This window comes from Telopea speciosissima, chromosome 10 (genome assembly GCF_018873765.1).
Source record: "Telopea speciosissima isolate NSW1024214 ecotype Mountain lineage chromosome 10, Tspe_v1, whole genome shotgun sequence".
Lineage (NCBI taxonomy): Eukaryota > Viridiplantae > Streptophyta > Magnoliopsida > Proteales > Proteaceae > Telopea > Telopea speciosissima.
The window spans coordinates 43343736-43366215 of record NC_057925.1 but is presented as its reverse complement, the minus strand read 5'-3'; the positions used below and the strand labels follow the sequence as shown (position 1 = coordinate 43366215).

The following is a 22480-nucleotide window of genomic DNA, read 5'->3' as shown; positions in this document are numbered from 1 at the left end:
TTCAAGCCACTCTAGGTCACCTATATTGCATTAAAAGAGAAGTAGAACCTAGATGAGCTGATAACAGTAGTAACTTAAGAAGAGAAACTTTTATCCAATTTCTTCATGGGTTATGAACGTTGGTGTGAAACGCCAACAGTTTAGTGAGAAGTCTCATGTGCTGTGGCACATGCGGCTAGGTCACATTTCTAGAAAGATAATGGACAGACTAGTAGCAGAATGTGTATTAGATATCATTAATTTTGAGAATATGAGCACGTGTGTTGACTACATCAAGAGGAAGATGAAAGTGGTGATGCATGCTAGTCAACAACTTGGGCCTTTTACTGGATTCTTACAAGCACATGGGATAGCTTCATAGAATTCCATACCTAGGACACCACAACATAATGGAGTTGTTTTGTGAAACTATAGAGTCAATCCCATGACCTCTTGGGGGCATGCCTTCTATTGGCAAACTACCGACCAATTAAGCTACTTTAGATTCTCCCTTAGCCCTATGCCTTCTACCGTCTCCTCCCAAGCATTTTTCCCTTTGTAACTCTTGTGAGTCAATTTACAATATTATAATGGGCAACGGCAGAGACCCAAGGTTACTGTAAATAAACCTCAAACCTAATCCATTCCCCACAATGGACGATCTGTATTAAATCCCCTTTAAGTGATTAATATGGACCCAATAAATCAAGCCATAATAATTGGGCCCCAAACCCAACACTTTCTTCTTACTTCTATTTTCTATTTCTCACTTTTTTGATCTCATTTTTTCATTTTTATTCTTCATTCCTCTTACTTTCCTTTCCCTTTGTTAAGATCTCAATTCTTCCTACTTTGTTTTGAAAGGATCCATTTAGCCAACCTCATTTAATTGGGATAATACTGAGTTATTGTAAAATCCCAGTAAAAACTAGGAATTACTTTCCTTAATTTTTTTTTTTAATAACCAAAATTCTTGTGGGACTCTTCTAACTTGCCACAAATTCCTAAAGAAATTTGAAATCACATTTTTCTAGCAACAACAGTATGAAAAGGTGTGCCATTGAATGCACCAATAACGAGTAATATACTACAGATTAGAAGAGTTAAAAGACGATTGGGTAGACCAAAAATGAATTGAGAAAAAGTAATGGAAAAAGCATATGAATAGCTTTGGGTTGATAAGTACCAGAGCTCTAAGCTGAGTTGAATAGCAAAACAGAATCCATATTACTAACTCCATTTCCATTTGGTCAGAAAAAGGCTAGTTGAGTTGGTAGGGTGTAAAACTGTAAATGCCATGTTGGGGAGCCTGCAAAGAGTGAAGTACTACTTATTGGCTGATATTTTCTTAGTTATCAAAATTTGAAGCAATCCCTAGCAAAGTGCAGCGAATACAGTGTGTTTATGTTTTTTTGTGATATTTCATCCCAACTTTGTTAATTCAGTATCCATCATGCAACGAGTCCGGATCCTCTGGACATATGATGGACTTATGTTTAAGAGTATGACAATTGTATCAATGAAAACCTACTTTGACTGAAAAAATTATTTTATAGAAAAAAAAACGTTAACTGGTGTTGTGCCTGGGCGTGTACCTATGTCCAGAACAGTCCAACATGGAAAGACTAGCGTATCCCCCCAGAAAGGCCAAAAGGAACAGGGGTGTGCCAGTCTTTTTGCACTGGTCTGTGTTTAGGAACAGATACATGCCCAGGCACAACACCGGTTAGCGTTCTTTCTCCCTTTATTTTATTACTTTGTTTTGTCAAGTCAGCATTAAACCCATCACTGTACATCTTCCTCTTCCAGTCCTCTGCTTCAAAATGAAAGAAGAGTTTCGTTTTGTCTCTATCACTCTTGCTTCTTCTTCCTCCGCGTTGCTCGTCCCCTCGAAAACCTCAACCCCAAACCCATTTTAGTCTCAAATCTCAATCTCAATCTCCTCTTCATCCGAAGGATCTCTCAATCTATCTTGATGTTCTTCACATCAGAAAATCTTATAAATTTACTTAATTTTTTATTATTAAGTATTCGGATTTTTTTTCGGACGGATTTTAATCGGAGTATTCGGATTATTTTCCGGATATCTCTAAACGAATACGGATGCCCCTAAACGAATACGGATGCGAATTCGGATTCGGATTTCGGTTATCCATTTACATCCCTACGAATAGGTGGGTATAGAACCTCTGAAGAACTACTGGAGGTGATAACCTGGGCTCAACTTGGCATCCATGAGAAGCATGTTAGTCACGATTGTGGTATCATCCTTTAGTGCAATTATAGACAACTTAAAAACTACCTTTTAGAATCACATCACTTGGCACAATCTAGTTTGTTAGATTGAAATCTTTTAACTTAGTTTTTTTTTTATTTAAGAGAATCTTAGTTGACACCCTATTGCATGGAGCATAATTGCACAACATAAAAAGAGAAAAAAATTGAAGAGAGAGAAAGAGGATCTTCTTCCCTAAGCAAGGTTTTGACCATTGAAAGTGGTGCAATAAATGGAAATCATGACCTTATGTTGCATTCCGTTGAAGGAGCACACCATTTGTGTGTTCTAAGTAACTTATAAACCCTATTATATCATTATCTTAAGTGTTAATTAAGATCCTCACTATTTTAAATTTTTATAATAAATATTGTAACGTTGCGCTTCCGCCACTACCTTCATGAACATTCGTCGAGACTCGAGAGGAACATGCTAATTTTTTTTTTTTTTATGAAAAAAAAAGAAATTTATTAGATATCAAAACTATTTACAAAATTAGCTTTTGAGAGATTAATACCTTTTCCAACAATGGCTTTAAGAGCTAGATTTCTTAATAGCTCAGACACATGTTCGGTAGTACATAATGTAAATCGACCCTTATCATTAGCTCACTTCTTGAGATGCCAAGGACTCTGAAGACTACATTTCAGTCCTATTAAAATGTAGTCATTAATTTCACATAATTTAGATTATAAAAACAATGACCGAAAAACCAAAGGGAGAAGTTTGAGCTCAAGTTGGATGCTTAGCTCGGACCAACAGCAGTAATGACTTACTCCTCCGTCCCTCGGGACCAACAAGGGGTAGTACAGAAATATTCACCTGTTGTCCATTGACTACATCTTTTGGCCTGATCTCAAGCCCTGACTCACCCTCTATGGACGAACCTTGCGGAGGAACCCTTAGGAAGTTCCTTTCACAAGCATGCTGTATGAACCCCATGGCCATAAATATGCATGGTCTGCAGAGTGGTCCCCATCCAAACTTCAGTGTGTATGCCAAGGAAAATTCTATTGTAGGCCCATCAACTCCTTTGTTCTCTCCATCACACTGCCAAGGTAACAAACAACATTCCATCAGAGCTTGCTTTTACTAAAAGAAGACTGATAACAAGTTCTGGCCAGGCACTTATCAAGGTGCAACTAAAGAGCCAACATCACGTTCACGTACGCATACGAGAATGGCTCACAGTCGTTCAGATGGAATCCACTCTGTGGGACCTACATGGAGTGGATTCCATCTGAACGGTTGTGAGTTGTTCTCGTACGTTCACGTATGTGAACGTGAGCCCAACTCCAACTAATCTCAATATTGATAACAGAAAGTTTACTTCTCTTGCTGACCAGGAGAGACATTTCCTTATATTAATAAAAGGATACATCATTAACTATCAAAACAAAAACAAAAAAAAGGGGACAAGTCAAACTTTAAATGCCATTACCTGTTCAGTAACATGGATTTCAGAGAGAGACTTCTGAACAAGAAAAAATTGGCAAGATATGACCTAAAAATTTTTATTTTTTTTAAAGGAGGGCAATACCTCTTGAGAAGATATTATCATGGAATAACTAAAAAATAAGAGTATGACTTGCAAACCAAAACCATATACTGAAAGCAAGTTGAACCAGTAAACCGGAACCGATAAACCATTTAATAATCGGTTTGGTTCTGGTTTAAAAAAGTGAAACAGTTTATTTAACGGGGTGGTTCAGTTTTGAACAGGTTAAAACCGATTAGAACTGGTACACTATTGAACTGATTATAGTAAACCAACTAAAAAAACACCTACCATTCTATATATGCTCTAGTGTTTTATAATGTATTTGCACCATGTAAATTAATTTAAACTGTTTTTATTTCTTAAGTCACAGTTTGAGCCTAGATGTCGTGGTACAAGCCCAACAGCATCAGATTTCTTTATTGGGCTTAAAAAATATCTCCTTTCCCAATTGGGCCTAGAACTGTTAACTTGCACTGATAACAAAACTGCTAACTGGAACTGATAAGTGAATACTTGAACTGGCAACAAAACTGAAACTGGTAAAAAAACCGTTTACCCAGAACTGTTTATTAACTGGTTTCAAATCATTTAATAAACAGTTCGGTTCTGGTTTCGACCCTTCATACCTTGAACTGAACTGAAATCGAGCTGATTAACCAGAACCGGACCAATTAACACCGTTACTCAAAAAGATATAAAAGGTATGGTCTATTTTTCAGAAGCAATATTAAATCATTTATAGAATACTAACTGATGCACACTTCAAATTTCTTATCAGTTGTGCTTAGATAGGGTGTATTAGTGCACTCACCATGAGGCCCTTTTTTTTTGTGAATGAATTCATATAAAAATTGAATTGTTTCCAATTTGGAATATATATTCAGAAAATGAATATGACCTTGCAAACACAAATATGAGAAAAATAAATGATGCAGCTAAAAGTATCAAAATACCTCTTTGGAAGGGATGGCATTAGCTCTTCAACAACCTGAACAAAAATTGGGCAATCCATACCTTCCTTCAAGGAATCCAGCTTGGTGGCTGTACATGAAGACAAGAAATGTTGATAATTATATTATACATACAACAGGAACGAAGTACCCCTTCACATTGACACCTGCTAAATAATGACTTTTTTTTTTTTTCAAAAACATAGTTATAAAATTTGGTCAAACTGGATAGTTGATTCTATTCAAAGACTCCCCAAAACTGGATGAGGGTCAAAACTGCATATAAGTGGCAATTATTCATGGTTTTCCTTTATACTAGGGGAGAATCAGTATCAGAATTTCATTGAATGGATACTGAATCAGTATAAAATGATGACCATTAATTGGCTTTGGATGATTACTTTTGATTCTAAGGTTGGTGAGTGAGATGAGGAAGCTACCATCAAGCTCGCTAGTATCTGGCAATGGCTACTCCATATCAAATTTCTTGGAAGTATGCCCTGCAATTTCTTTTTCTCTCTGTTCGCTAAAAAGCATTTTTAATGAGGAATTGAATAGAAGTGCAGGGTAGACTACTTATTTTGGTCAATTGAAATGAATCAGTCGTTCCTGAAAAGAAGCATCACTCTGAATAGTTTTCTCACGTTCCTGTGTGCTTGGTAGGGGAAATTATGCAAAGCTTATACTGGCACTCTATATTAGATTCAACAACCATATTTCAATTACTATAGGTGTAAATGAATGGCTCTTAGGTGAAGGAATCCTTCACATTATACAGTAAACATAGCCAGTCTATGACTCAATCAAGGTTCTTCAGGTTGGCCTCCAATTTGATCTGAGATGGCCAAAGTTCATACAATTCAAGCAATTCATAGTCTCAGAGTCCAACATGGCATCAAAGATGACTCCAAATATTGATCTCAGACACATTGATATTATCCACAACATGCTTCCTCAATAATTCTTTTGAGTTCAATAAAGGTTTTATTCAATACCTTGAGAATGATCTGGATTCAAACCTTCTCTCTTCAGATACGCTCTCATTCTCCAATCCAATTCTTTGCCTTCTATCTGCATAAACTTTTCAAATAGGTGACCAATAAGTTGATGGGAAACCTTACTTGTCTCATCACAGTTTTCTTGGATAACAAGGTATTGGTTTCCACTGTTCTTTTGCATCTCATGGAGAAAGCTCGACTCTTGGCTAGAAAATAAAGAACCAGAGCCATGTTGATCCCCTGGATCAAGGTCAGTAAACTGCTTATGTCTAGATCCCTTGATAAAATTATCATTTAACTTTCCATTGGATGCTGAGGAGTGGGAAATACTACTTTCGATAGTTTTGTTACGTAAGGTGGAATCAGCCGATATTGATTCCCCGATACTCTCCACTTGGTCAATTGAACAATTTGAACAGGAACGACTAGCATGCATTTTATTGACTTCCGGCTGCATCTCCTTGTCATCATAACCATTATCATCATTTTCTTCTAAATCCTCCATATAAGCATCAACAAATTCTTGATCGAACTGGTGGTCAGGATGCAAATCCCACACGATCTGTCTCATCTGGCTGCTCACAGTCAGTACACATTCTATCTCTTTATCTTTTGCTTCCTTTGAGAAACACGTAGGCAGTGTAAGTTGATTACTTTGATAACCCCTGTTGATGATAGCAAGAGTTCTTTTCAATAGCTTGGGGATGGTATCCATCTCACTGCAATCAAATAGATACTCAGTTAATAGCCTCCTAATAGCTGTCCGTGAACGCCGATTCTGGAATTCTATTTCTGGGTCCAGCAAAAGTTGCAACTCTTGCAGGTTTGATGGCTTAACCTTATTGAGGAGCCAAATCGCATTTAGAATCTCACTTTGCAAGGCTTCTATCTCTGGTGAGAAACGGTAAAACTCAGTCAAGGGGAAATTATGATCCCTAGTTGTGAGCTTGAATGATAAGTCTGCAATCGCCATTGCTTTAGCTATTGACTGCGGCAGTTCGTCCCCTTCACCAAGTTCAGAAAGCATTATGTTACATGTGTTCCTCACTTGTTCAATCAAACGATCACGATTCCATCCAGATTTGGAAGGCCTTAATTGAGGGACTTCAATTTGGACACCTCTAAGCCTCCTATGCATTGCAGTCAAAGTCTGAAGTGGCATGTCTCCGAAGCCGTCTAGTACCTTGATAGCAGCAGCACGGCGATATTGGGACATTATACCCACATGTGTCATTGAATTCTCTCGGAAATTATGTGGATCCTTGAGAAGTTGAGACAGCTGCTTCAATAGAATCCTCCTATTATCATTATGGTTTTGGTCCCTGAATGTCCTCCGAAAATATTCTTTAATTTCCTCCCTCACCCTCCAAAAAGTTTTCTCAAATTTAAAAGTGGTTCCTGTAAGCATATTACTCAGACGGTAAAGCCCATTGTAGTTCATCTCATCAAGCTTGGAAAAAAGAACCTTCACAATGTCAGCAGCTTCTGTACTTGGGTCAAAGGATTCTGGGAAATTCGGAGCTACATGATACCCTCTTTCATCTCTAAATGCTTCAAAGCCTTTCTCAACACAGATCTTTAAAGCATGAGAGGAAACCTGAAAAAGCAGAAATTTAATTAATTTCAAGTGCAGAGAAAAGGTTAAACATTAAAATAGTTCCCATGCTGGGTTAGGGAGTCAGACTAATTGATTAAGGACCACATCTCAAAAGTATCAGATAAAACAGAACTCAGGTTTACATCAAAATCAGGTTCAGCCAGAAAATCTGGCTTGACCAAATGCTAAAACAGGCTTTGAAATTAATCTTGTTTTTCTATTTTATTTTTAGGTAAGTTCCCTTCACAGGGTTGACACTGGAAAGACACCTATCTGACAGTGACATAGTCCGCTTTTTAATATTAAAGGTTGTAGAGATAATTGAATTAGGGTAAGACTCTGTTGATCCTTAGATCACACAGGCCTTGTATTTATATTAAGTAGAGAATGAAAAGGATCCAAGTACAAATAGGAATCAACCTCAGTCCTAATCATATTAGGGATTCCTAGTACAACTAGGAATACCAAACTAGGATTCGGTTGAGGGAGATAAACAATAACAAAGGAGAAAAATAAAAGGGAATAAAGAGGAAACATCCTAATCTAACTAGGGGTACTTCCCCATCGGTTAGGAAGCAGTCCTAATTCTATTAGGACTGCTTACCCCAATCGATATGGGGATAAGTAACCTATTTCAACACTCCCCTCAAGTTGGAGCATATATATCATGCATGCCCAACTTGACTAATATAGGATGAAACAATTTGCTACTCAGTGCCTTAGTGAACACATCAGCTAGTTGATCAATAGACTTCACAAAGGGAACACAAATGAGGCCAGCTTCAAGCTTCTCCTTGATGAAATGTCGGTCAACCTCCACGTGTTTAGTACGATCATGCTGAACAGGGTTATGAGCAATGCTAATGGCTGCTTTATTGTCACAATAAAGCATCATAGGAAGATGGACAGATAATACCAATATCCCGCAATAATCCTCTAAGCCACGAAGTTCACAAATGCCTTGTGCCATCACACGAACTCGGATCAGCACTAGACCTTGCCACAACATTTTGCTTTTTGCTACGCCATGTGACAAGGTTCCCACCCACAAAGGAACAAGAGCGAGATAGATTTCGTCGGGGAACCAGCCCAATCGGCATCGATAGGCTTCAATCTTCAAGTGACCATTGAAAGATAGAAGAATTCCCTTTCCTGGAGCCGACTTCAAATACCTCAAAATACGACGGACCGCATCCGGATGAGAGGAATAGGGATCATGCATGAACTGACTCACCAAACTTACAAAGAATCGCAATGTCAAGACGTGTGTGAGAAAGGTAGATTAGTTTGCCCACTAAACACCGATAAGCACCCTTGTCAACAGGTTCACCCTCTTTCTCCCTAAGTTTTGTAGTAGCTTCCATAGGAGTATCCGAAGGATGACAACCAAGCAGCCCTGTCTCGCAATAGATCAAGGACATATTTCCTTTGGGAAAGAAAGATGCCCTTTGAAGATCGAGCAACTTCTATCCCTAGAAAATATTTTAGGGAACCAAGATCTTTGACCTCAAACTCACGGCCAAGAAGAATTTTCAAATCCCCGATTGAGCATCATCATTACCAGTGACCACAATATCATCCACATAGACTATGAGAAGAGTAACCTGTTACCAAGTCGTCCGATGAACAACGTGTGATCGCATTGCTTTGCTTGTAACTGCTTGAGATCATAGCCTTTGAAATCGCCAAACCAAGCCCTAGGTGACTACTTTAAACCATAAAGGGCACGCTTCAATTTACAAACCTTGCCCTTAGTCCTCATTAGAGAATCCTGGTGGAATGTCCATGTATACCTCCTCCTCAAGCTCTCCATGGAGGAAGGCATTTTTGACATCTAATTGCTAAGATCCCACCCAAGATTTGCGGCCGACAGGATAATAGCACCCTGACGGTGTTGAACTTTGCCACAGTGCAAAGGTCTCTTGATAATCAACTCCATAAGTCCGAGTAAACCCTTTGCAACCGGGCGTGCCTTATATCGATCAACGAACCATCACCCTTCTGCTTTAACTACAAAGACCCATTTACATCCAATTGGTTTTTTCCTGGAGGAAGATTCACAAGTTCCCATGTATTATTTTTATTCGTGCTCCCATTTCTTCCAACATCGTGCCTTCCACTTTCCATCTCAGAAGCTTCACGCCAATTTTTAGGAATCGAAAGAAGAGAGAGAAGATACAAAGGCACGAAAAGAAGGAGAAAGAGAACTATAAGAGACAACCCGAGATATAGGATGTAAAGTACAAGTCCTAGTACCTTTGCGATGAGCAATAGGTAGGTCGGAGGAGGAGGGATTACCAAGAGATGGAGGATTTGGATCCGGGCCGCAATTGAATGGGTATTGGTGCTAAAGTGGATCGCATCTCGCCTCTATTGGTTCTTCCCCTTGTGTAGGTGAGTATGTTGGAGTTGTCAATTCTCTTCGAAATTCACCAATAGTTCTCAGACCGAGTCAGCTCCCCTGAATAGGAACATTAACATCACTATTTTCTATGGTCTCCCCTCGTAAAGGATTCCCGGTGAGGTGAGGGAGGAACAATCGGAGAGAAGGTGGGGCAATGTCCAAAGGTATCGGGAGCCATGGGAGGTCAGGCAGCGATCAAAGGAAGTCAAGGCAGCAATCGTGGGAGGTTGGGCAGGACGTGGGAGGGAGAGGCAGCAGCCAAAGGGGGCTGGGCAGCAACTAGAGGAACCTCCGGTGGAGGAATCTCAAAAGCCACATCTTCACTTGTACTCTCCCCAAGAGGTGGTGAAGAATAATAAGAAAGCGTCTCATGAAAAACCACATCCATACTAACCAAGGTACGGCGGGAAGGGGGATGGTAACACTTATAACCTTTCGGGTGGGAGAATAACCCAAGAAAATACAACGGAGCCCCTAGGCTCAAGTTTGCCAGGGGAGCTAGTATTCCTAGCATAGCACACACCAAGACTTTGGGAGGCACAATAAAGGAGGAATGGCCCAATAAAATATCGAGGAGTATGCGGGAACCAAGAACCCGAGAAGGTAACCTATTGATAAGATAGGCGCGTGAGAGGATTGTATCCCCCAATATTGAGAGGGAACATTCCTCACAAACATCAAAGCCCTGGCCATTTCCGGGAGGTGACGATTTTTCTTTCTCGCCACGCCATTCGGGTAGGAGTATCAACACACTAGTCCGGTGAATAATGCTATGGTCACCAAATACTTCGAAATTGGGACTCAGTATACTCGGTTCCATTATCACTTCTCAATATTTGGAGAGTAGCCTGGCTGAGTTTGTATCATTTTATGAAAATGTTGAAAACAGGAGAAAACCTGATTTTTAGTGTGCAAAAGATAAACCCAAGTGTTCCTAGAATGGCAATCAATGAAAGACACAAACCAACGATGACGAAAATAGATGGTTTACGACTAGGGCCCCAAACATCGAGTGTACCAAATTAAAACAAGTAGAACTTCTTTTATTTGAAATAGGATAATTTGAACGTGTCTGTTTGGCCGAACACAGCCTCACAAAAAAGTCATCCTTAGTACTTAGGGTGACCAAACTAGGAAATAAATGAGCTAAAATGCCTAAAGGGGGTGACCTAACCGAGAGTGCCACTGTAGAGTTCGAAGAGACCAAGGAGTTCGATGCGGCGGAGATGGTAGTGGTGATGGAGAGAAGCGACCGTCATCAAGCGATCTGCCACCATGCACTTTACCCAATCCAATCGTCTTCCCGAGTCCAGATCTTGAAATACACAATGAGAAGGAAAAAAAGTGACTTTACGATTAAGATCACGAGTTATACTACTAATGGAAAGGAGGTTAGTAATAAAATTAGGTATGTGCAAAACAAAAATCAAGGGAAGAGAAGAAGTGCATTGTATGATTCTGCCCGGATATGGAGGAAAGGGAACCATCACCACTTTACCTTATCTTTCGAAGTGGGAGAATATCCATTAAAGCAGTTAGAGGAGGGGAGGGTGCAACATGGCAGCCCTACGGTTTTCCTCGTGAGGACACCAGGGCATAAGATTGTTCAAGTGTGGGAAAGGTTTATGGCCCAACACTTGAACACGAATCTGATCATATTCCACATTTAAGCCAGCCAAGAAGTCATAGACCCTAATCTTGTCCACATGCTTTTATAGAAGCAATGTCATCAATCGTAGTAGGGTGAAAATCGTAGAAGTGGTCCAACTGTACCACAAATCAAGCGGAGAGTAGCATAGTATTTCAAAATGAAAGGTCTCCCCTGAGTAGTGTGGAAGTACCTTTTGTCGAAGTTCATAAACTTTGGGCATCATTACCAAGCCCCGTAGGTTTCCTACAAGCAGCCCAAATCTGGCTCGGCAAGCAGATTCTTAAGAAGAAAATTATGTTGTAGTTCCTGGTCATAGAGCCTATGAGGTATGACATGAGAACACCATTGTTGGCAAGCCACTTAGTCCGAAAGCAGGGCCTTTATCATCGGGCTTTACACTAGTGCCATCAATATGGTCCGTGAGACCACGGCCAGCAATGGCAAAGGAGGCTGATCTCGGACCATGAAGGTAATTAGAGCCATCCAGTTTGATAGGGTTAGGTGAAAAACTCGTGATAATCTATCTTGTGGTTGCTATCATGATCCGAGGTAGGCTGTAGAGTTGGTAGAGTCACCCATACCCGGCAGCAGAGAATGCCAAAAATATCTTCAAGTGATATCCCAAATATGAGAACCAGCAGCCAATAAGAACCCTATATCGATATGGTCGGGGTTTTGAAAAAACCCTGAATTTGATGAAATCGATGAAGGATCCAAGGGCTGAAAAAACCTGCAGTGAATGGACTTGGTGCCGAGGATAAGGAGCACTTAAGAATGGGAGAAAAATCTTCTTGAAATCAGATTCCAAAAAACTGCGGTAGCTCTAAATCCGATAGAGGTAGGGTTTTAAAAACCCTAATTTTGCTAATATCGATCTCAAGGAGGTCCTCTTCAATAAAACTGAACTGTGGGAGCCCAAATTGCTGTCGAGTGGGTCCAAATAGGTGGAGAAGAAGCCTTCAAAAATCAGATACAGTAGTGAGCTCAAACTCCTAGATCGACAATTGTCGGGGTTTGGAAAAAACCCGATTTGGTAAATATCGATCTCAAGGAGGTCTTGAAACTATGATCAGATCTGAGATAGGAACATGAAGCAATAATAAGATATTCCTGCTGCAGTTTCTGGTCTTCAAAAAAAAGGAGATGATGCCTTGTATTAGAAGTAGAAGCAATCCTCAAAGAACTGAAGCTCCAATTTGCGCAAAGTGAAGTGCTGGTTCCTATCGAGCAGAATTATGTAGTAGCATCCATGAGGTAATGGGGGCAGCAACTGGATCGAAAGATCACCTCATCAGTGCTGCCCTATGTGACAATAGAGAACAAGGGAGAAGAGAAAGGAGAGACCGAGAGAGAAAGAGAGAGAAAAAAGAAAAAACTGAAATATCGGGAGATGGTCCCTAATTCGAGATTAGCTCGATACCATGTAGAGATAATTGAATTAGGGTAAGACTCTGTTGATCCTTAGATCACACAGCCTTGTATTTATATTAAGTAGAATGATAAGGATCCAAGTACAAATAGGAATCAACCTCACCCTAATCATATTAGGGATTCCTAGTACAACTAGGAATACCAAACTAGGATTCGCCGAGGGAGATAAACAATAAAAAGGAGAAAAATAAAAGAGAAAAATAAAAGGGAATAAAGAGAAAACATCCTAATCTAACTACGGGTACTTCCCTAACGGTTAGGAAGCAGTCCTAATTCTATTAGGACTGCTTACCCCAATCGGATAGGGGATAAGTAACCTATTTCAACAAAGGTTTTAGAGATTTTTTTCAGACCCATCCTCCAGAGTGTCAAAAAAGAGAGATGCTAAAGCAGAAATTATAAGATGGTCTAACTACCAATCCAAAAATTCTCCTTTTAGAACCTGTTAAAGTGTCTATATACAATGTATGCGTCTAGATACATTGTGCACGTATTACTCATAGTTGAGAAGAAGAGATTAGGGAGAATAGACCGGCTTGTTAGAAGAGACAGAGGCCCTTTATTATTTATAGATGGTATATCTGGTATTATTAGCTAGGGTTGAGTCACAATACGGTCAGCATCCTTAGCCTCTACATACATTGAACCTAGACATGTAACCCGTATCCTTAACTCCCCATCAAGTTGGTGCATAGATATCTTTCATGCCCAACTTGGATACAACAAGATGGAATGGCTTAGATGTCAGTCCTTTAGTAAATACATCAGTAAGTTGGTCCTCTGACATGACGAAAGAAATGCAGATCAAGCCTTCTTCAAGTTTTTCTTTGATGAGGTGTCTGTCAATTTCAATATGCTTGGTCCTATCGTGCTGAACTGGATTTTGGGCTATACTGATTGCAGTCTTATTGTCACAATAAAGACGCACAGGTTCCTCATGAGTTACTCCTAAATCAGGGACTAATACTTTGAGCCAGATGAGTTCAGACACCTTGTGCCATTGCTCTGTATTCGGCTTTTGCACTTGATCTGGACACTACAGATTGTTTCTTACTTCACCATGTAACCAAATTATCTTAAGGAATGTGCAATATCCTAAGTTTGAACGATAATCATCAACAGAGCCTGCCCAATCAGCATCAGTAAAGGATTCCAACTTTAGATTACTATTGTTGGAGAATAGGATGCCTTTTCCTAGAGCTGATTTTAAGTACCTCAAAATCCAATATACTGCCTCAAGATGAGCTGTCTTTGGGTCATGTTAGAACCGTAGGGGTATTTTGGACCCTTTTCTTGTGTTTTTTATGTTTCTATTATGTGGGCTTTAGTCCCACATTACTTATTTGTACTTCTATCCTCTATTCTCAATGATATAAATAAAGAGCTTGGGGTGATCATTAATCATCCAAGCCTTACTCTAATTCTAAATCTGTTAACATGGTATCAGGGCAGGTTTTGAATTAGGGTCCTCTACCTTCAATTTTCAGCTCCTCTCTCTCTCTCTCTCTCTCTCGATCTCCTCTTCTCTTCTCTCTTTTCTTCTTTTGTTTTCTATTCTTCAATAGGACAGCACTAATGAGGTGATCCATAGATCCAGCTGCTGCCCTTTCTCACCTCATTCCATGGTTAAATAAGTTTCGATATCAACAACACCTTGGCTGCGATATTTGAAGCTTCCCATATTTGATTGATTCCACCTCAATTGTAAGGAACCAATCTCCCTTATTGAAGATCAAGAACTGCAGCAGGTTCCTTTGTTGAAGTTTTCAGATCTGCCTTGAAGACCCCTTAGATCGATTTCTCCAAAAACAGGGTTTTTTTTCAAAACCCTGACAAATATCAATCTAGGGGCTGCTGTCCTATGTTGGGGCTGATATTTGGAGGGGTGCTCAGTCTCTTCTAGACCCACACTCGAGCCAAGAATTCAGCTCAATCCAGTGCTTTTTTTGCAGGTTTCTCTCCCTACATCGATCTCAACAAAATCAGAGTTTTTTTCAAAACCCTGAAAAAATCGATCTCAAGGTTTTAAGCCTCTGTTGGTGCTGATTTTTTTAAGGCTGTTTCTCCACTTATAAAGACATATCTGCCCTCTTTTGGAGCATCCTTTTGGTAGGTGATAACATTCGACTTGTCAATTCTCTTCTGAAATTCACTGATGGTCTTCTGGATTGGAGTCAACTCCCTCTAACTAGGAACATGACCATCATTATTTTCTACAAGGTCCCCTTGTAAAGGAATCCCTGTGGAAGAAGGGGCAGCAGCCAAAATAGGCTCCAAAGTAGGCTGGACAGCAGCCATAGGCTCCAAAGTAGGAGGAGCCTCAAGGGGAGGAAGCACAAACACATCTTCACTAGAACCAGAATTCTCCCCCTGAAGATGTGGAGATGGATAATAGGAAAGACGTTCGTGAAAAACAACATCCATACTGACTAGAGTACAACGGGAAGGGGGATGGTAATGCAAAGTTGATCTCGAACCAAGGCGAATCCAGTGAGAGATCAATTGCAGCCAGGATCTATTAATGGTGTGCAACAGCAGCAAATCTGAACCTTGTTTTTTTTACTTGATTCTGATCTTCAAGAGATCCTCACAGGCTCACAACACTTGTAATATGTTGAGATGGGCTACTTTACCCGATAGGGGTAATTTAGTCCTTATTGTTTTAGTTATTTTATATTTTACTTTTTACTTCTTTTCTGTTTTTTCCCTTCTATCCGATCTCTATTTGGGATTCCTAATTGTAGTGGGAATTCCTAATAGGAATAGGACTAGGGGGGCATTCATACTTTGATTGTAATTTGAGATTATTATAAATAAGGGGCTGGATGATCGATTTAGGTCATTCAAGCATTCAATTCCTAAGGCTGTTAACATGGTATCAGAGCCAACTTTGATCTAAGAGCAGCCTTTCTCAGTTTTTTCTGGTTTTCTGGTTTTTTGTTTCTATTTCTTCCCCCTCTCGGTTTCTGTTTTTTTCTTCTCCACCACTCTCGGCTTCTTTCTCTCCATCAGGGTAGCAACTATGAGGTGATCTAATGCAGATTTAGCTGCTGCCCTCAATGTCACCTCATTGAAGATCGAAGAACAGTTGGTGTAACCTAAATCTGCAGGTAGGTTTCCTCCATCCTTGGAGATCGAGCTATCCCTTCAACTGAAGTTTGATTTCTACTTTTGTGGAGATTGGTTCCTGCTCTTATTAGTCTACACCCTTCCCTGTTTGAAGACTGCAGCTCTGGATCAAAACCAATTCTGATTCAACCCTGCGATTTCTCTGCAATCAAGTTTTTTTCCTAAATTTTGACAAATGTAGGGCTTTTTATTGGCTCATCAGAAGGAGCTAATTTTTGGAGGATATCTTCCCTACTATTAGAGGGAAACTCGACCTAAGTTTCAGCCCATTCTAACGGTTGAAAATTCTGCAATCTCAAAACCCATCCTTTACACTCGATTCAGTTTTTTTGAAGATCTGAGTTTTTCCTGCCTGGCTGAATTATGGGTGACTCAGAGATGACTACTGCTACTTCTGGAGGAGATGGTCATACTAGGAATGACTTTCTTCCCTATGCTGCTGCCATTAAACTTGATAGTACGAATTATTTAATTTGGGCCAGATCATTATCCTTGAACGTAGCTGGTAGAGGACTCACTGGCCATCTTACTAGCACCACCAAACAGCCTACTGAAGATGGTGCTACCCACTAAATGGGCTGCCAATGATGCTCTGGTAGTGTCATTTGTTTTGAATTCTATGACCACTGATCTTTCCAGTCAATATCTCCTCCTTGACACTACTACTCAGATATGGACTGTTGTTAAGGGAACTTATGGTCGATCAAGAAGTGGTGCACAGGTTTATGAAATCAAAAAAATACTCCAAAATACTACTCAGAAAGAGATGTCAGTCACTAAATACTACGCTGCCCTCAAGTGTTTATGGCAGCAATTGGATCATTATGCTCGGTTTCAACCTACTACTACTGCTGACATTACTGCCTATCATTCTTATGCTGATCAGTTTCGGGTCTATGATTTCCTGGCTGGCCTCAATGATGATTATGACCCTATTCGGGTACAAGTCCTTGGTCGGGTTCCTTTTCCCACTTTAGAGGAGACTTTTTCTTATGTTCACAGTGAAGAGACACGAAGGGCTGCCATGATGATTACTCCCAAAGTTGAGAGATCAGCCTTACAGACTGTTGGCTCCACTCCTGTTACTTCTTCTGACAGTGTTGCTGCTACTACTACTACCAAAAAGTCTGTGAAGTGTGAGCATTGTCACAAACCATATCACACTAAGGCTCAGTGTTGGAAATTACATGGGAAGCCTGCTGATTTTAAGGCCAAACGTGGTCGTGCTAAGTCTAAAAACAAAGCCAATCACACTGAAAGTGTAGCTCCAACTCCCACTGCTGACATTGGTTTCTCCTAGGAAGAACTCCAGGCTCTACGTCGTATGTTGAACACATCCGCTGCCTCTACTACGTCTGCTGCCAATTCAGGTTCCTTCTTTGCCCATACAGGTATTTCCTTTGCTGGTCATTGTGCATTAGTAGTTTCCACTCCATAGATCATAGACTCCGGTGCTACTGATCACATGATAGGTTCTTCTAGCCTTTTTAATACATATTCTCTTACTTCTGGTAAGAATAAAGTCAAAATTGTTGATGGGTCCCTCTCCTCCATCTCAGGGAAAGGATCCATTGGTTGTTCTCCTTCCCTTACACTGTCGTCTGTGTTGCATATTCCAAAATTTACAACTAACCTTCTTTCCATTAGCAGTATCACCAAATCCCTAAATTGTAAAGTGACATTTTCTCCCACTCACTGTGTTTTTTAGGAACTAGACTCGGGGAGACAATTGGATCGGGTAAAATGCATGGCAGATTGTACCTGCTTGATGGAGATCCTACACCTACCCAAGCTTTACCTTCTGCATCTTTCTCTTCTGAATTACACAAATGGCACTCTAGGCTAGGCCATCCCCCTTTAGGTACTTTATCAACTTTATTTCCAGCATTAGTTAAAGACTTGTACTAAGGAAGAGTTCTTTTGTGAGCCTTGTGTCTTAGCTAAACAGACACGTTCAAATTATCCTATTTCTAATAAAAGATCATCTTCCGTATTTCATGTTGTTCATACTGATGTGTGGGGTCCTAGTAGGAAAGCCTCCCTTTCTGGACATCGGTGGCATGTCACTTTTATTGACTGCTATTCTAGGTTCACTTGGGTCTACCTTATGCACACAAAAAATGAAGTTTTTTCATGTTTTCAGCACTTTCATCAGTTGGTTAAGACCCAATTTAATGCCACTCTTCAAATCTTGAGGAGTGACAATGGGACAGAGTATATGGAAGGTCAGTTCCAAAAATACCTTGCTGCCCATGGAATCCTCCATTAGACCAACTATGTCGATACTCCAGCCCAAAATGGTGTGGCTGAGAGAAAAAACCGCCACCTCTTGGAGGTGGCTAAAGCTCTTTTGTTTGCTCGCAATGTCCCTTCCCTTTATTGCGGGGATGCTGTCCTTACTGCAGCCTTCTTAATTCTAAAGCCCCTATTGAGCTATTACTTGGCTCTTCTTCCTTTATAGTCCCATCTAAGGTATTTGGCTGCGTTTGTTATGCCAGGGATACAAGGTCCCTGGTAAACTTGAACCCCGTAGTCTCCGCTGCATTTTCTTGGGTTACTCGCTATACGTAAGGGTACAAATGTTATAACCCTCCATCCCGGACTTTTATCAGCATGGATGTTGCCTTTCATGAAAGTGATCCATATTATGTGTCCCCACCTCTTCGGGGAGTGTTAGTGAAGATGTGCGACTATGACTCTCCACCTCCACTTCACCTTACCACGAGTCGAACCGTTGCCTGCCCTAGTACTCCCCGAGTCAAGGAGAGGTTCCTAAACAAGGGAGACTATCTCTATTAGGGGGAACAATCTACCCGTCCACTCCTATCCGAGAGGACTATTAGTGAATTTCAGCGGAGGATTGATGACAGATCTTGTGAAGACCTATGCAAGAAAACATAAGCAGGTTCAATCAATGCTGTTCTCCAGTACCCATCCAATTGCCAAACCCGGATCCAGAACCTGCCTCTCCATCTGGTAATGTTCCTTCTCCTGAATTACCTATTGCTCTTCGCAAAGGTGTCAGGACTTGCACTCAGTATCCTATATCTCATGTTGTTTCTTATGATTCCCTTTCCCCATCCTTTCGTGATTTTGTTTCCTCTCTTTCTTCTGTTTGTATTCCTAACAATTGGCAGGAAACTCTATCAGATGGAAAGTGGAAGGCAGCTATGATGGAAGAAATGGAAGCTTTAAAGAAAAATAACACATGGGAGCTTGTGGTTCTTCCACCTGGGAAGAAAACTGTTGGATGTAAATGAGTGTTTGTGGTGAAACAAAAGGTGGATGGCACTGTGGATAGGTATAAGGCACGACTCGTGGCCAAGGGGTTCACTCAGACATACGGCATTGATTACCAGGAAACTTTTGCACCTGTTGCAAAGTTAAATACTGTTCGTGTATTATTATCTTGTGCAGTCAACCTTGGATGGGATTTGCAGCAGCTAGATGTAAAAAATGCCTTCCTAAATGGAGCACTGGAGGAGGAGGTGTATATGGACATTCCACCAGGGTTCTCTTGCGACAGAAACCAAGGAAAAGTGTGTAGGCTGAAGCGTGCACTATATGGGCTGAAGCAATCACCGCGAGCATGGTTTAGCCGGTTCCACAAGGCCATGATTTCTGTGGGCTATAAGCAGAGTAATGCTGATCACACACTCTTTTTAAAGAGAGTTGGTGAAAAACTCACTGTTCTTATAGTCTACGTTGATGACATAGTGGTTGCTGGCAATGATGGTGATGAGATCAAACGGTTGAAGACCTTCCTTGGACAAGAATTTGAGATTAAAGATCTAGGGAAACTACGGTATTTTCCTAGGATTGAAGTGGCCAGATCTGCTAAAGGCATTTTTCTCTCCCAAAGGAAGTATGTCCTAGACTTATTGGCTGAAATCGGGTTGTTAGGTTGCCATCCTTCAGACACTCCTATGGATCCTACTGTTCGACTCAAGGAAAAAGAGGGTGAGCCTGTTGATAAAGGCCGGTACCAAAGACTTGTAGGGAAGCTGATTTATCTCTCACACACTCGTCCTGACATTGCTATCACTATGAGTATTGTGAGCCAGTTTATGCATGATCCCTACTCTTCTCATATGGAGGCTGTATTCGTATCTTGCACTATTTGAAGTCAGCTCCTGGAAAAGGAATTCTTTTGTCTGCACATGGTCACCTACGGATAGAAGCATACACTGATGCGGGTTGGGCTGGTTTTTGCGGATCGCAAGTCTATTTCTGGGTATTGTTCCTTTGTAGGTGGAAATCTTGTCACATGGCATAGCAAGAAGCAAAATGTAGTTGCTTGTTTTAGTACCAAAGCTAAGTTTCGAGCTATGGCACAAGGTATTTGTGAGTTACTCTGGCTTAAAGGTTTGCTACAAGATCTTGGTGTTCCTATTCGTCTTCCTATGATGTTGTACTGCGACAATAAGGATGCGATCAGCATAGCACACAACCCAATATGGCATGATCATACCAAGCATGTTGAGGTGGATAGGCATTTCATCAAAGAAAAGTTAGAAGATGAGCTGATTTGTATTCCCTTTGTGACATCTGCTGATCAACTTGCTGATATCTTCACCAAGGGATTGTCTGGGAAATTGTTTCATCCCAATCTAGTCAAGTTGGGCATGATCGACATCTTTGCTCCAACTTGAGGGGGAGTGTTGAGATGGGCTACTTTACCCGATAGGGGTAATTTAGTCCTTATTGTTTTAGTTATTTTATATTTTACTTTTTACTTCTTTTCTGTTTTTTCCCTTCTATCCAATCTCTATTTGGGATTCCTAATTGTAGTGGGAATTCCTAATAGGAATAGGACTAGGGGGGCATTCATAATTTGATTGTAATTTGAGATTATTATAAATAAGGGGCCGGATGATCGATTTAGGTCATTCAAGCATTCAATTCCTAAAGCTGTTAACATAATAACTTCAAATGACAGCAACAATAAAGGAGATCGAACAGGGTAGGGAGGATAGGAAGATAAAAGAAGAAGATAGAAGAAGATAGAAGAAGGGCGGTAGGGAGAATGGACCTCTCACCCATAGCTATCTCAGCTGTTGCTGCATAGGATTTCTCCCATAACCGATGGCAACAAGGCCTGCAAATTCTTTTCTCCAAGTGTATTTTTTCATTATAATGTGATGCCTATTAATAGCTTAGGCAAGCTTACCATAAAATAAAAACTTTCCAAAATAGAAACTACTAAATCCTAACTAAAATAGAAGATAATTAAAATTAGAAACTACTAGGCTTTATAGTTTAGCCTTCTAAACAAGCAAGGAAACATAAATAGAAACAAACTGAAATTAGAAACTACCTAATATACTTTCTAAAACTGAAAAAGAAACTAAATTATGGCAGCTTTAGGATAGAATCTTTCTCCACTTGATGGACCCACAAAATCTTCAAAGAAATATCTCCACACAAGGAAAATATGGGCTGTGACACTGTTCACGTGAACAGTGCGTGAACAGTGTTTTGGCCTCTTTTCCTTGGCCCTTCTAGAAGACCTGCTGGGCTGGCTCGACCTGGTCTAGTTCTGGTCCATCTGGAGTTGGTTCGATGGGCCTTGGTTCTTCTTCTTCTGGTCAGCCGTGGGATCTACATCAGCTCTCCCCCTCCTAGAAAAAATTCGACCTCGAATTTTGAAGAGGGTAGGACTGATCTTTGTATTGTGCACGTCTGTCTTCAAACCATAATAGTACTCAGGCAGCTCCTTGATGTCTGGAATGAAGTCTTGTAATCGTGGCTCTCATTCTTCGAAGAATTCAGGGGGAAGAATGAATTCTACATGATCTGATTTATAACCAGTGATATCCTTGATTATCATCAGCAGAATTGTATTTCGTTGTGGGCTTGAACTCCTCCTTTTCAGACTCCTGTGCACTGGTGATCTCGATGAGTTCTTCTTGTTGGGGAACCATAATCACCTTGGCTGTCTCTTCAGTATCATAATCCAAGAGGTCATCATCAAGGGTTGTATTGACGGCCCAAAAACCATCGAGCTGAGGCTCACAAATCTGTACATTGGGGTTAGCTTCCATATCCGCAATGAATGAATTTATTGTCCTCATGGCTGGCCACAGTAGGCTCTGATACCAAGTAATGCAAAGTCGATCTCGAACCAAGAAGAATCCAGTGAGAGATCAACTGCAGCCAGGATCTATTAATGGTGTGCAACAGCAGCAAATCTGAACCTTGTTTTTTTTACTTGATTCTGATCTTCAACACTTGTAATAACTTCAAATGACAGCAACAATAAAGGAGATCGAACAGGGTAGGGAGGATAGGAAGATAAAAGAAGAAGATAGAAGAAGGGGGGTAGGGAGAATGGGCCTCTCACCCACAGCTATCTTAGCTGTTGCAGCATAGGATTTCTCCCATAACCGATGGCAATAAGGCCTGCAAATTCTTTTCTCCAAGTCTGTTTTTTCATTATAATGTGATGCCTATTAATAGCTTAGGCAAGCTTACAATAAAATAAAAACTTTCCAAAATAGAAACTACTAAATCCTAACTAAAATAGAAGGTAACTAAAATTAGAAACTACTAGGCTTTATAGTTC

General features: G+C 40.4%; 1 protein-coding gene across 1 annotated transcript in view; it reads right to left on the bottom strand.

Annotated features, from left to right (window-relative positions):
* Positions 1-3168: 3168 nt before the first annotated feature.
* The window catches only part of LOC122644077, a 67780-nt gene continuing 48468 nt past the window's right edge, over positions 3169-22480 (bottom strand). Inside the window, exons 4-6 of the mRNA XM_043837681.1 lie at positions 5701-7300; positions 4709-4796; positions 3169-3304 (exon numbers count right to left, since the gene is read on the bottom strand). Of these exons, the coding sequence (XP_043693616.1) occupies positions 3265-3304; positions 4709-4796; positions 5701-7300 (1728 nt within the window). The 3' untranslated portion in view covers positions 3169-3264. The remainder of the gene's footprint in view (positions 3305-4708; positions 4797-5700; positions 7301-22480) is intronic.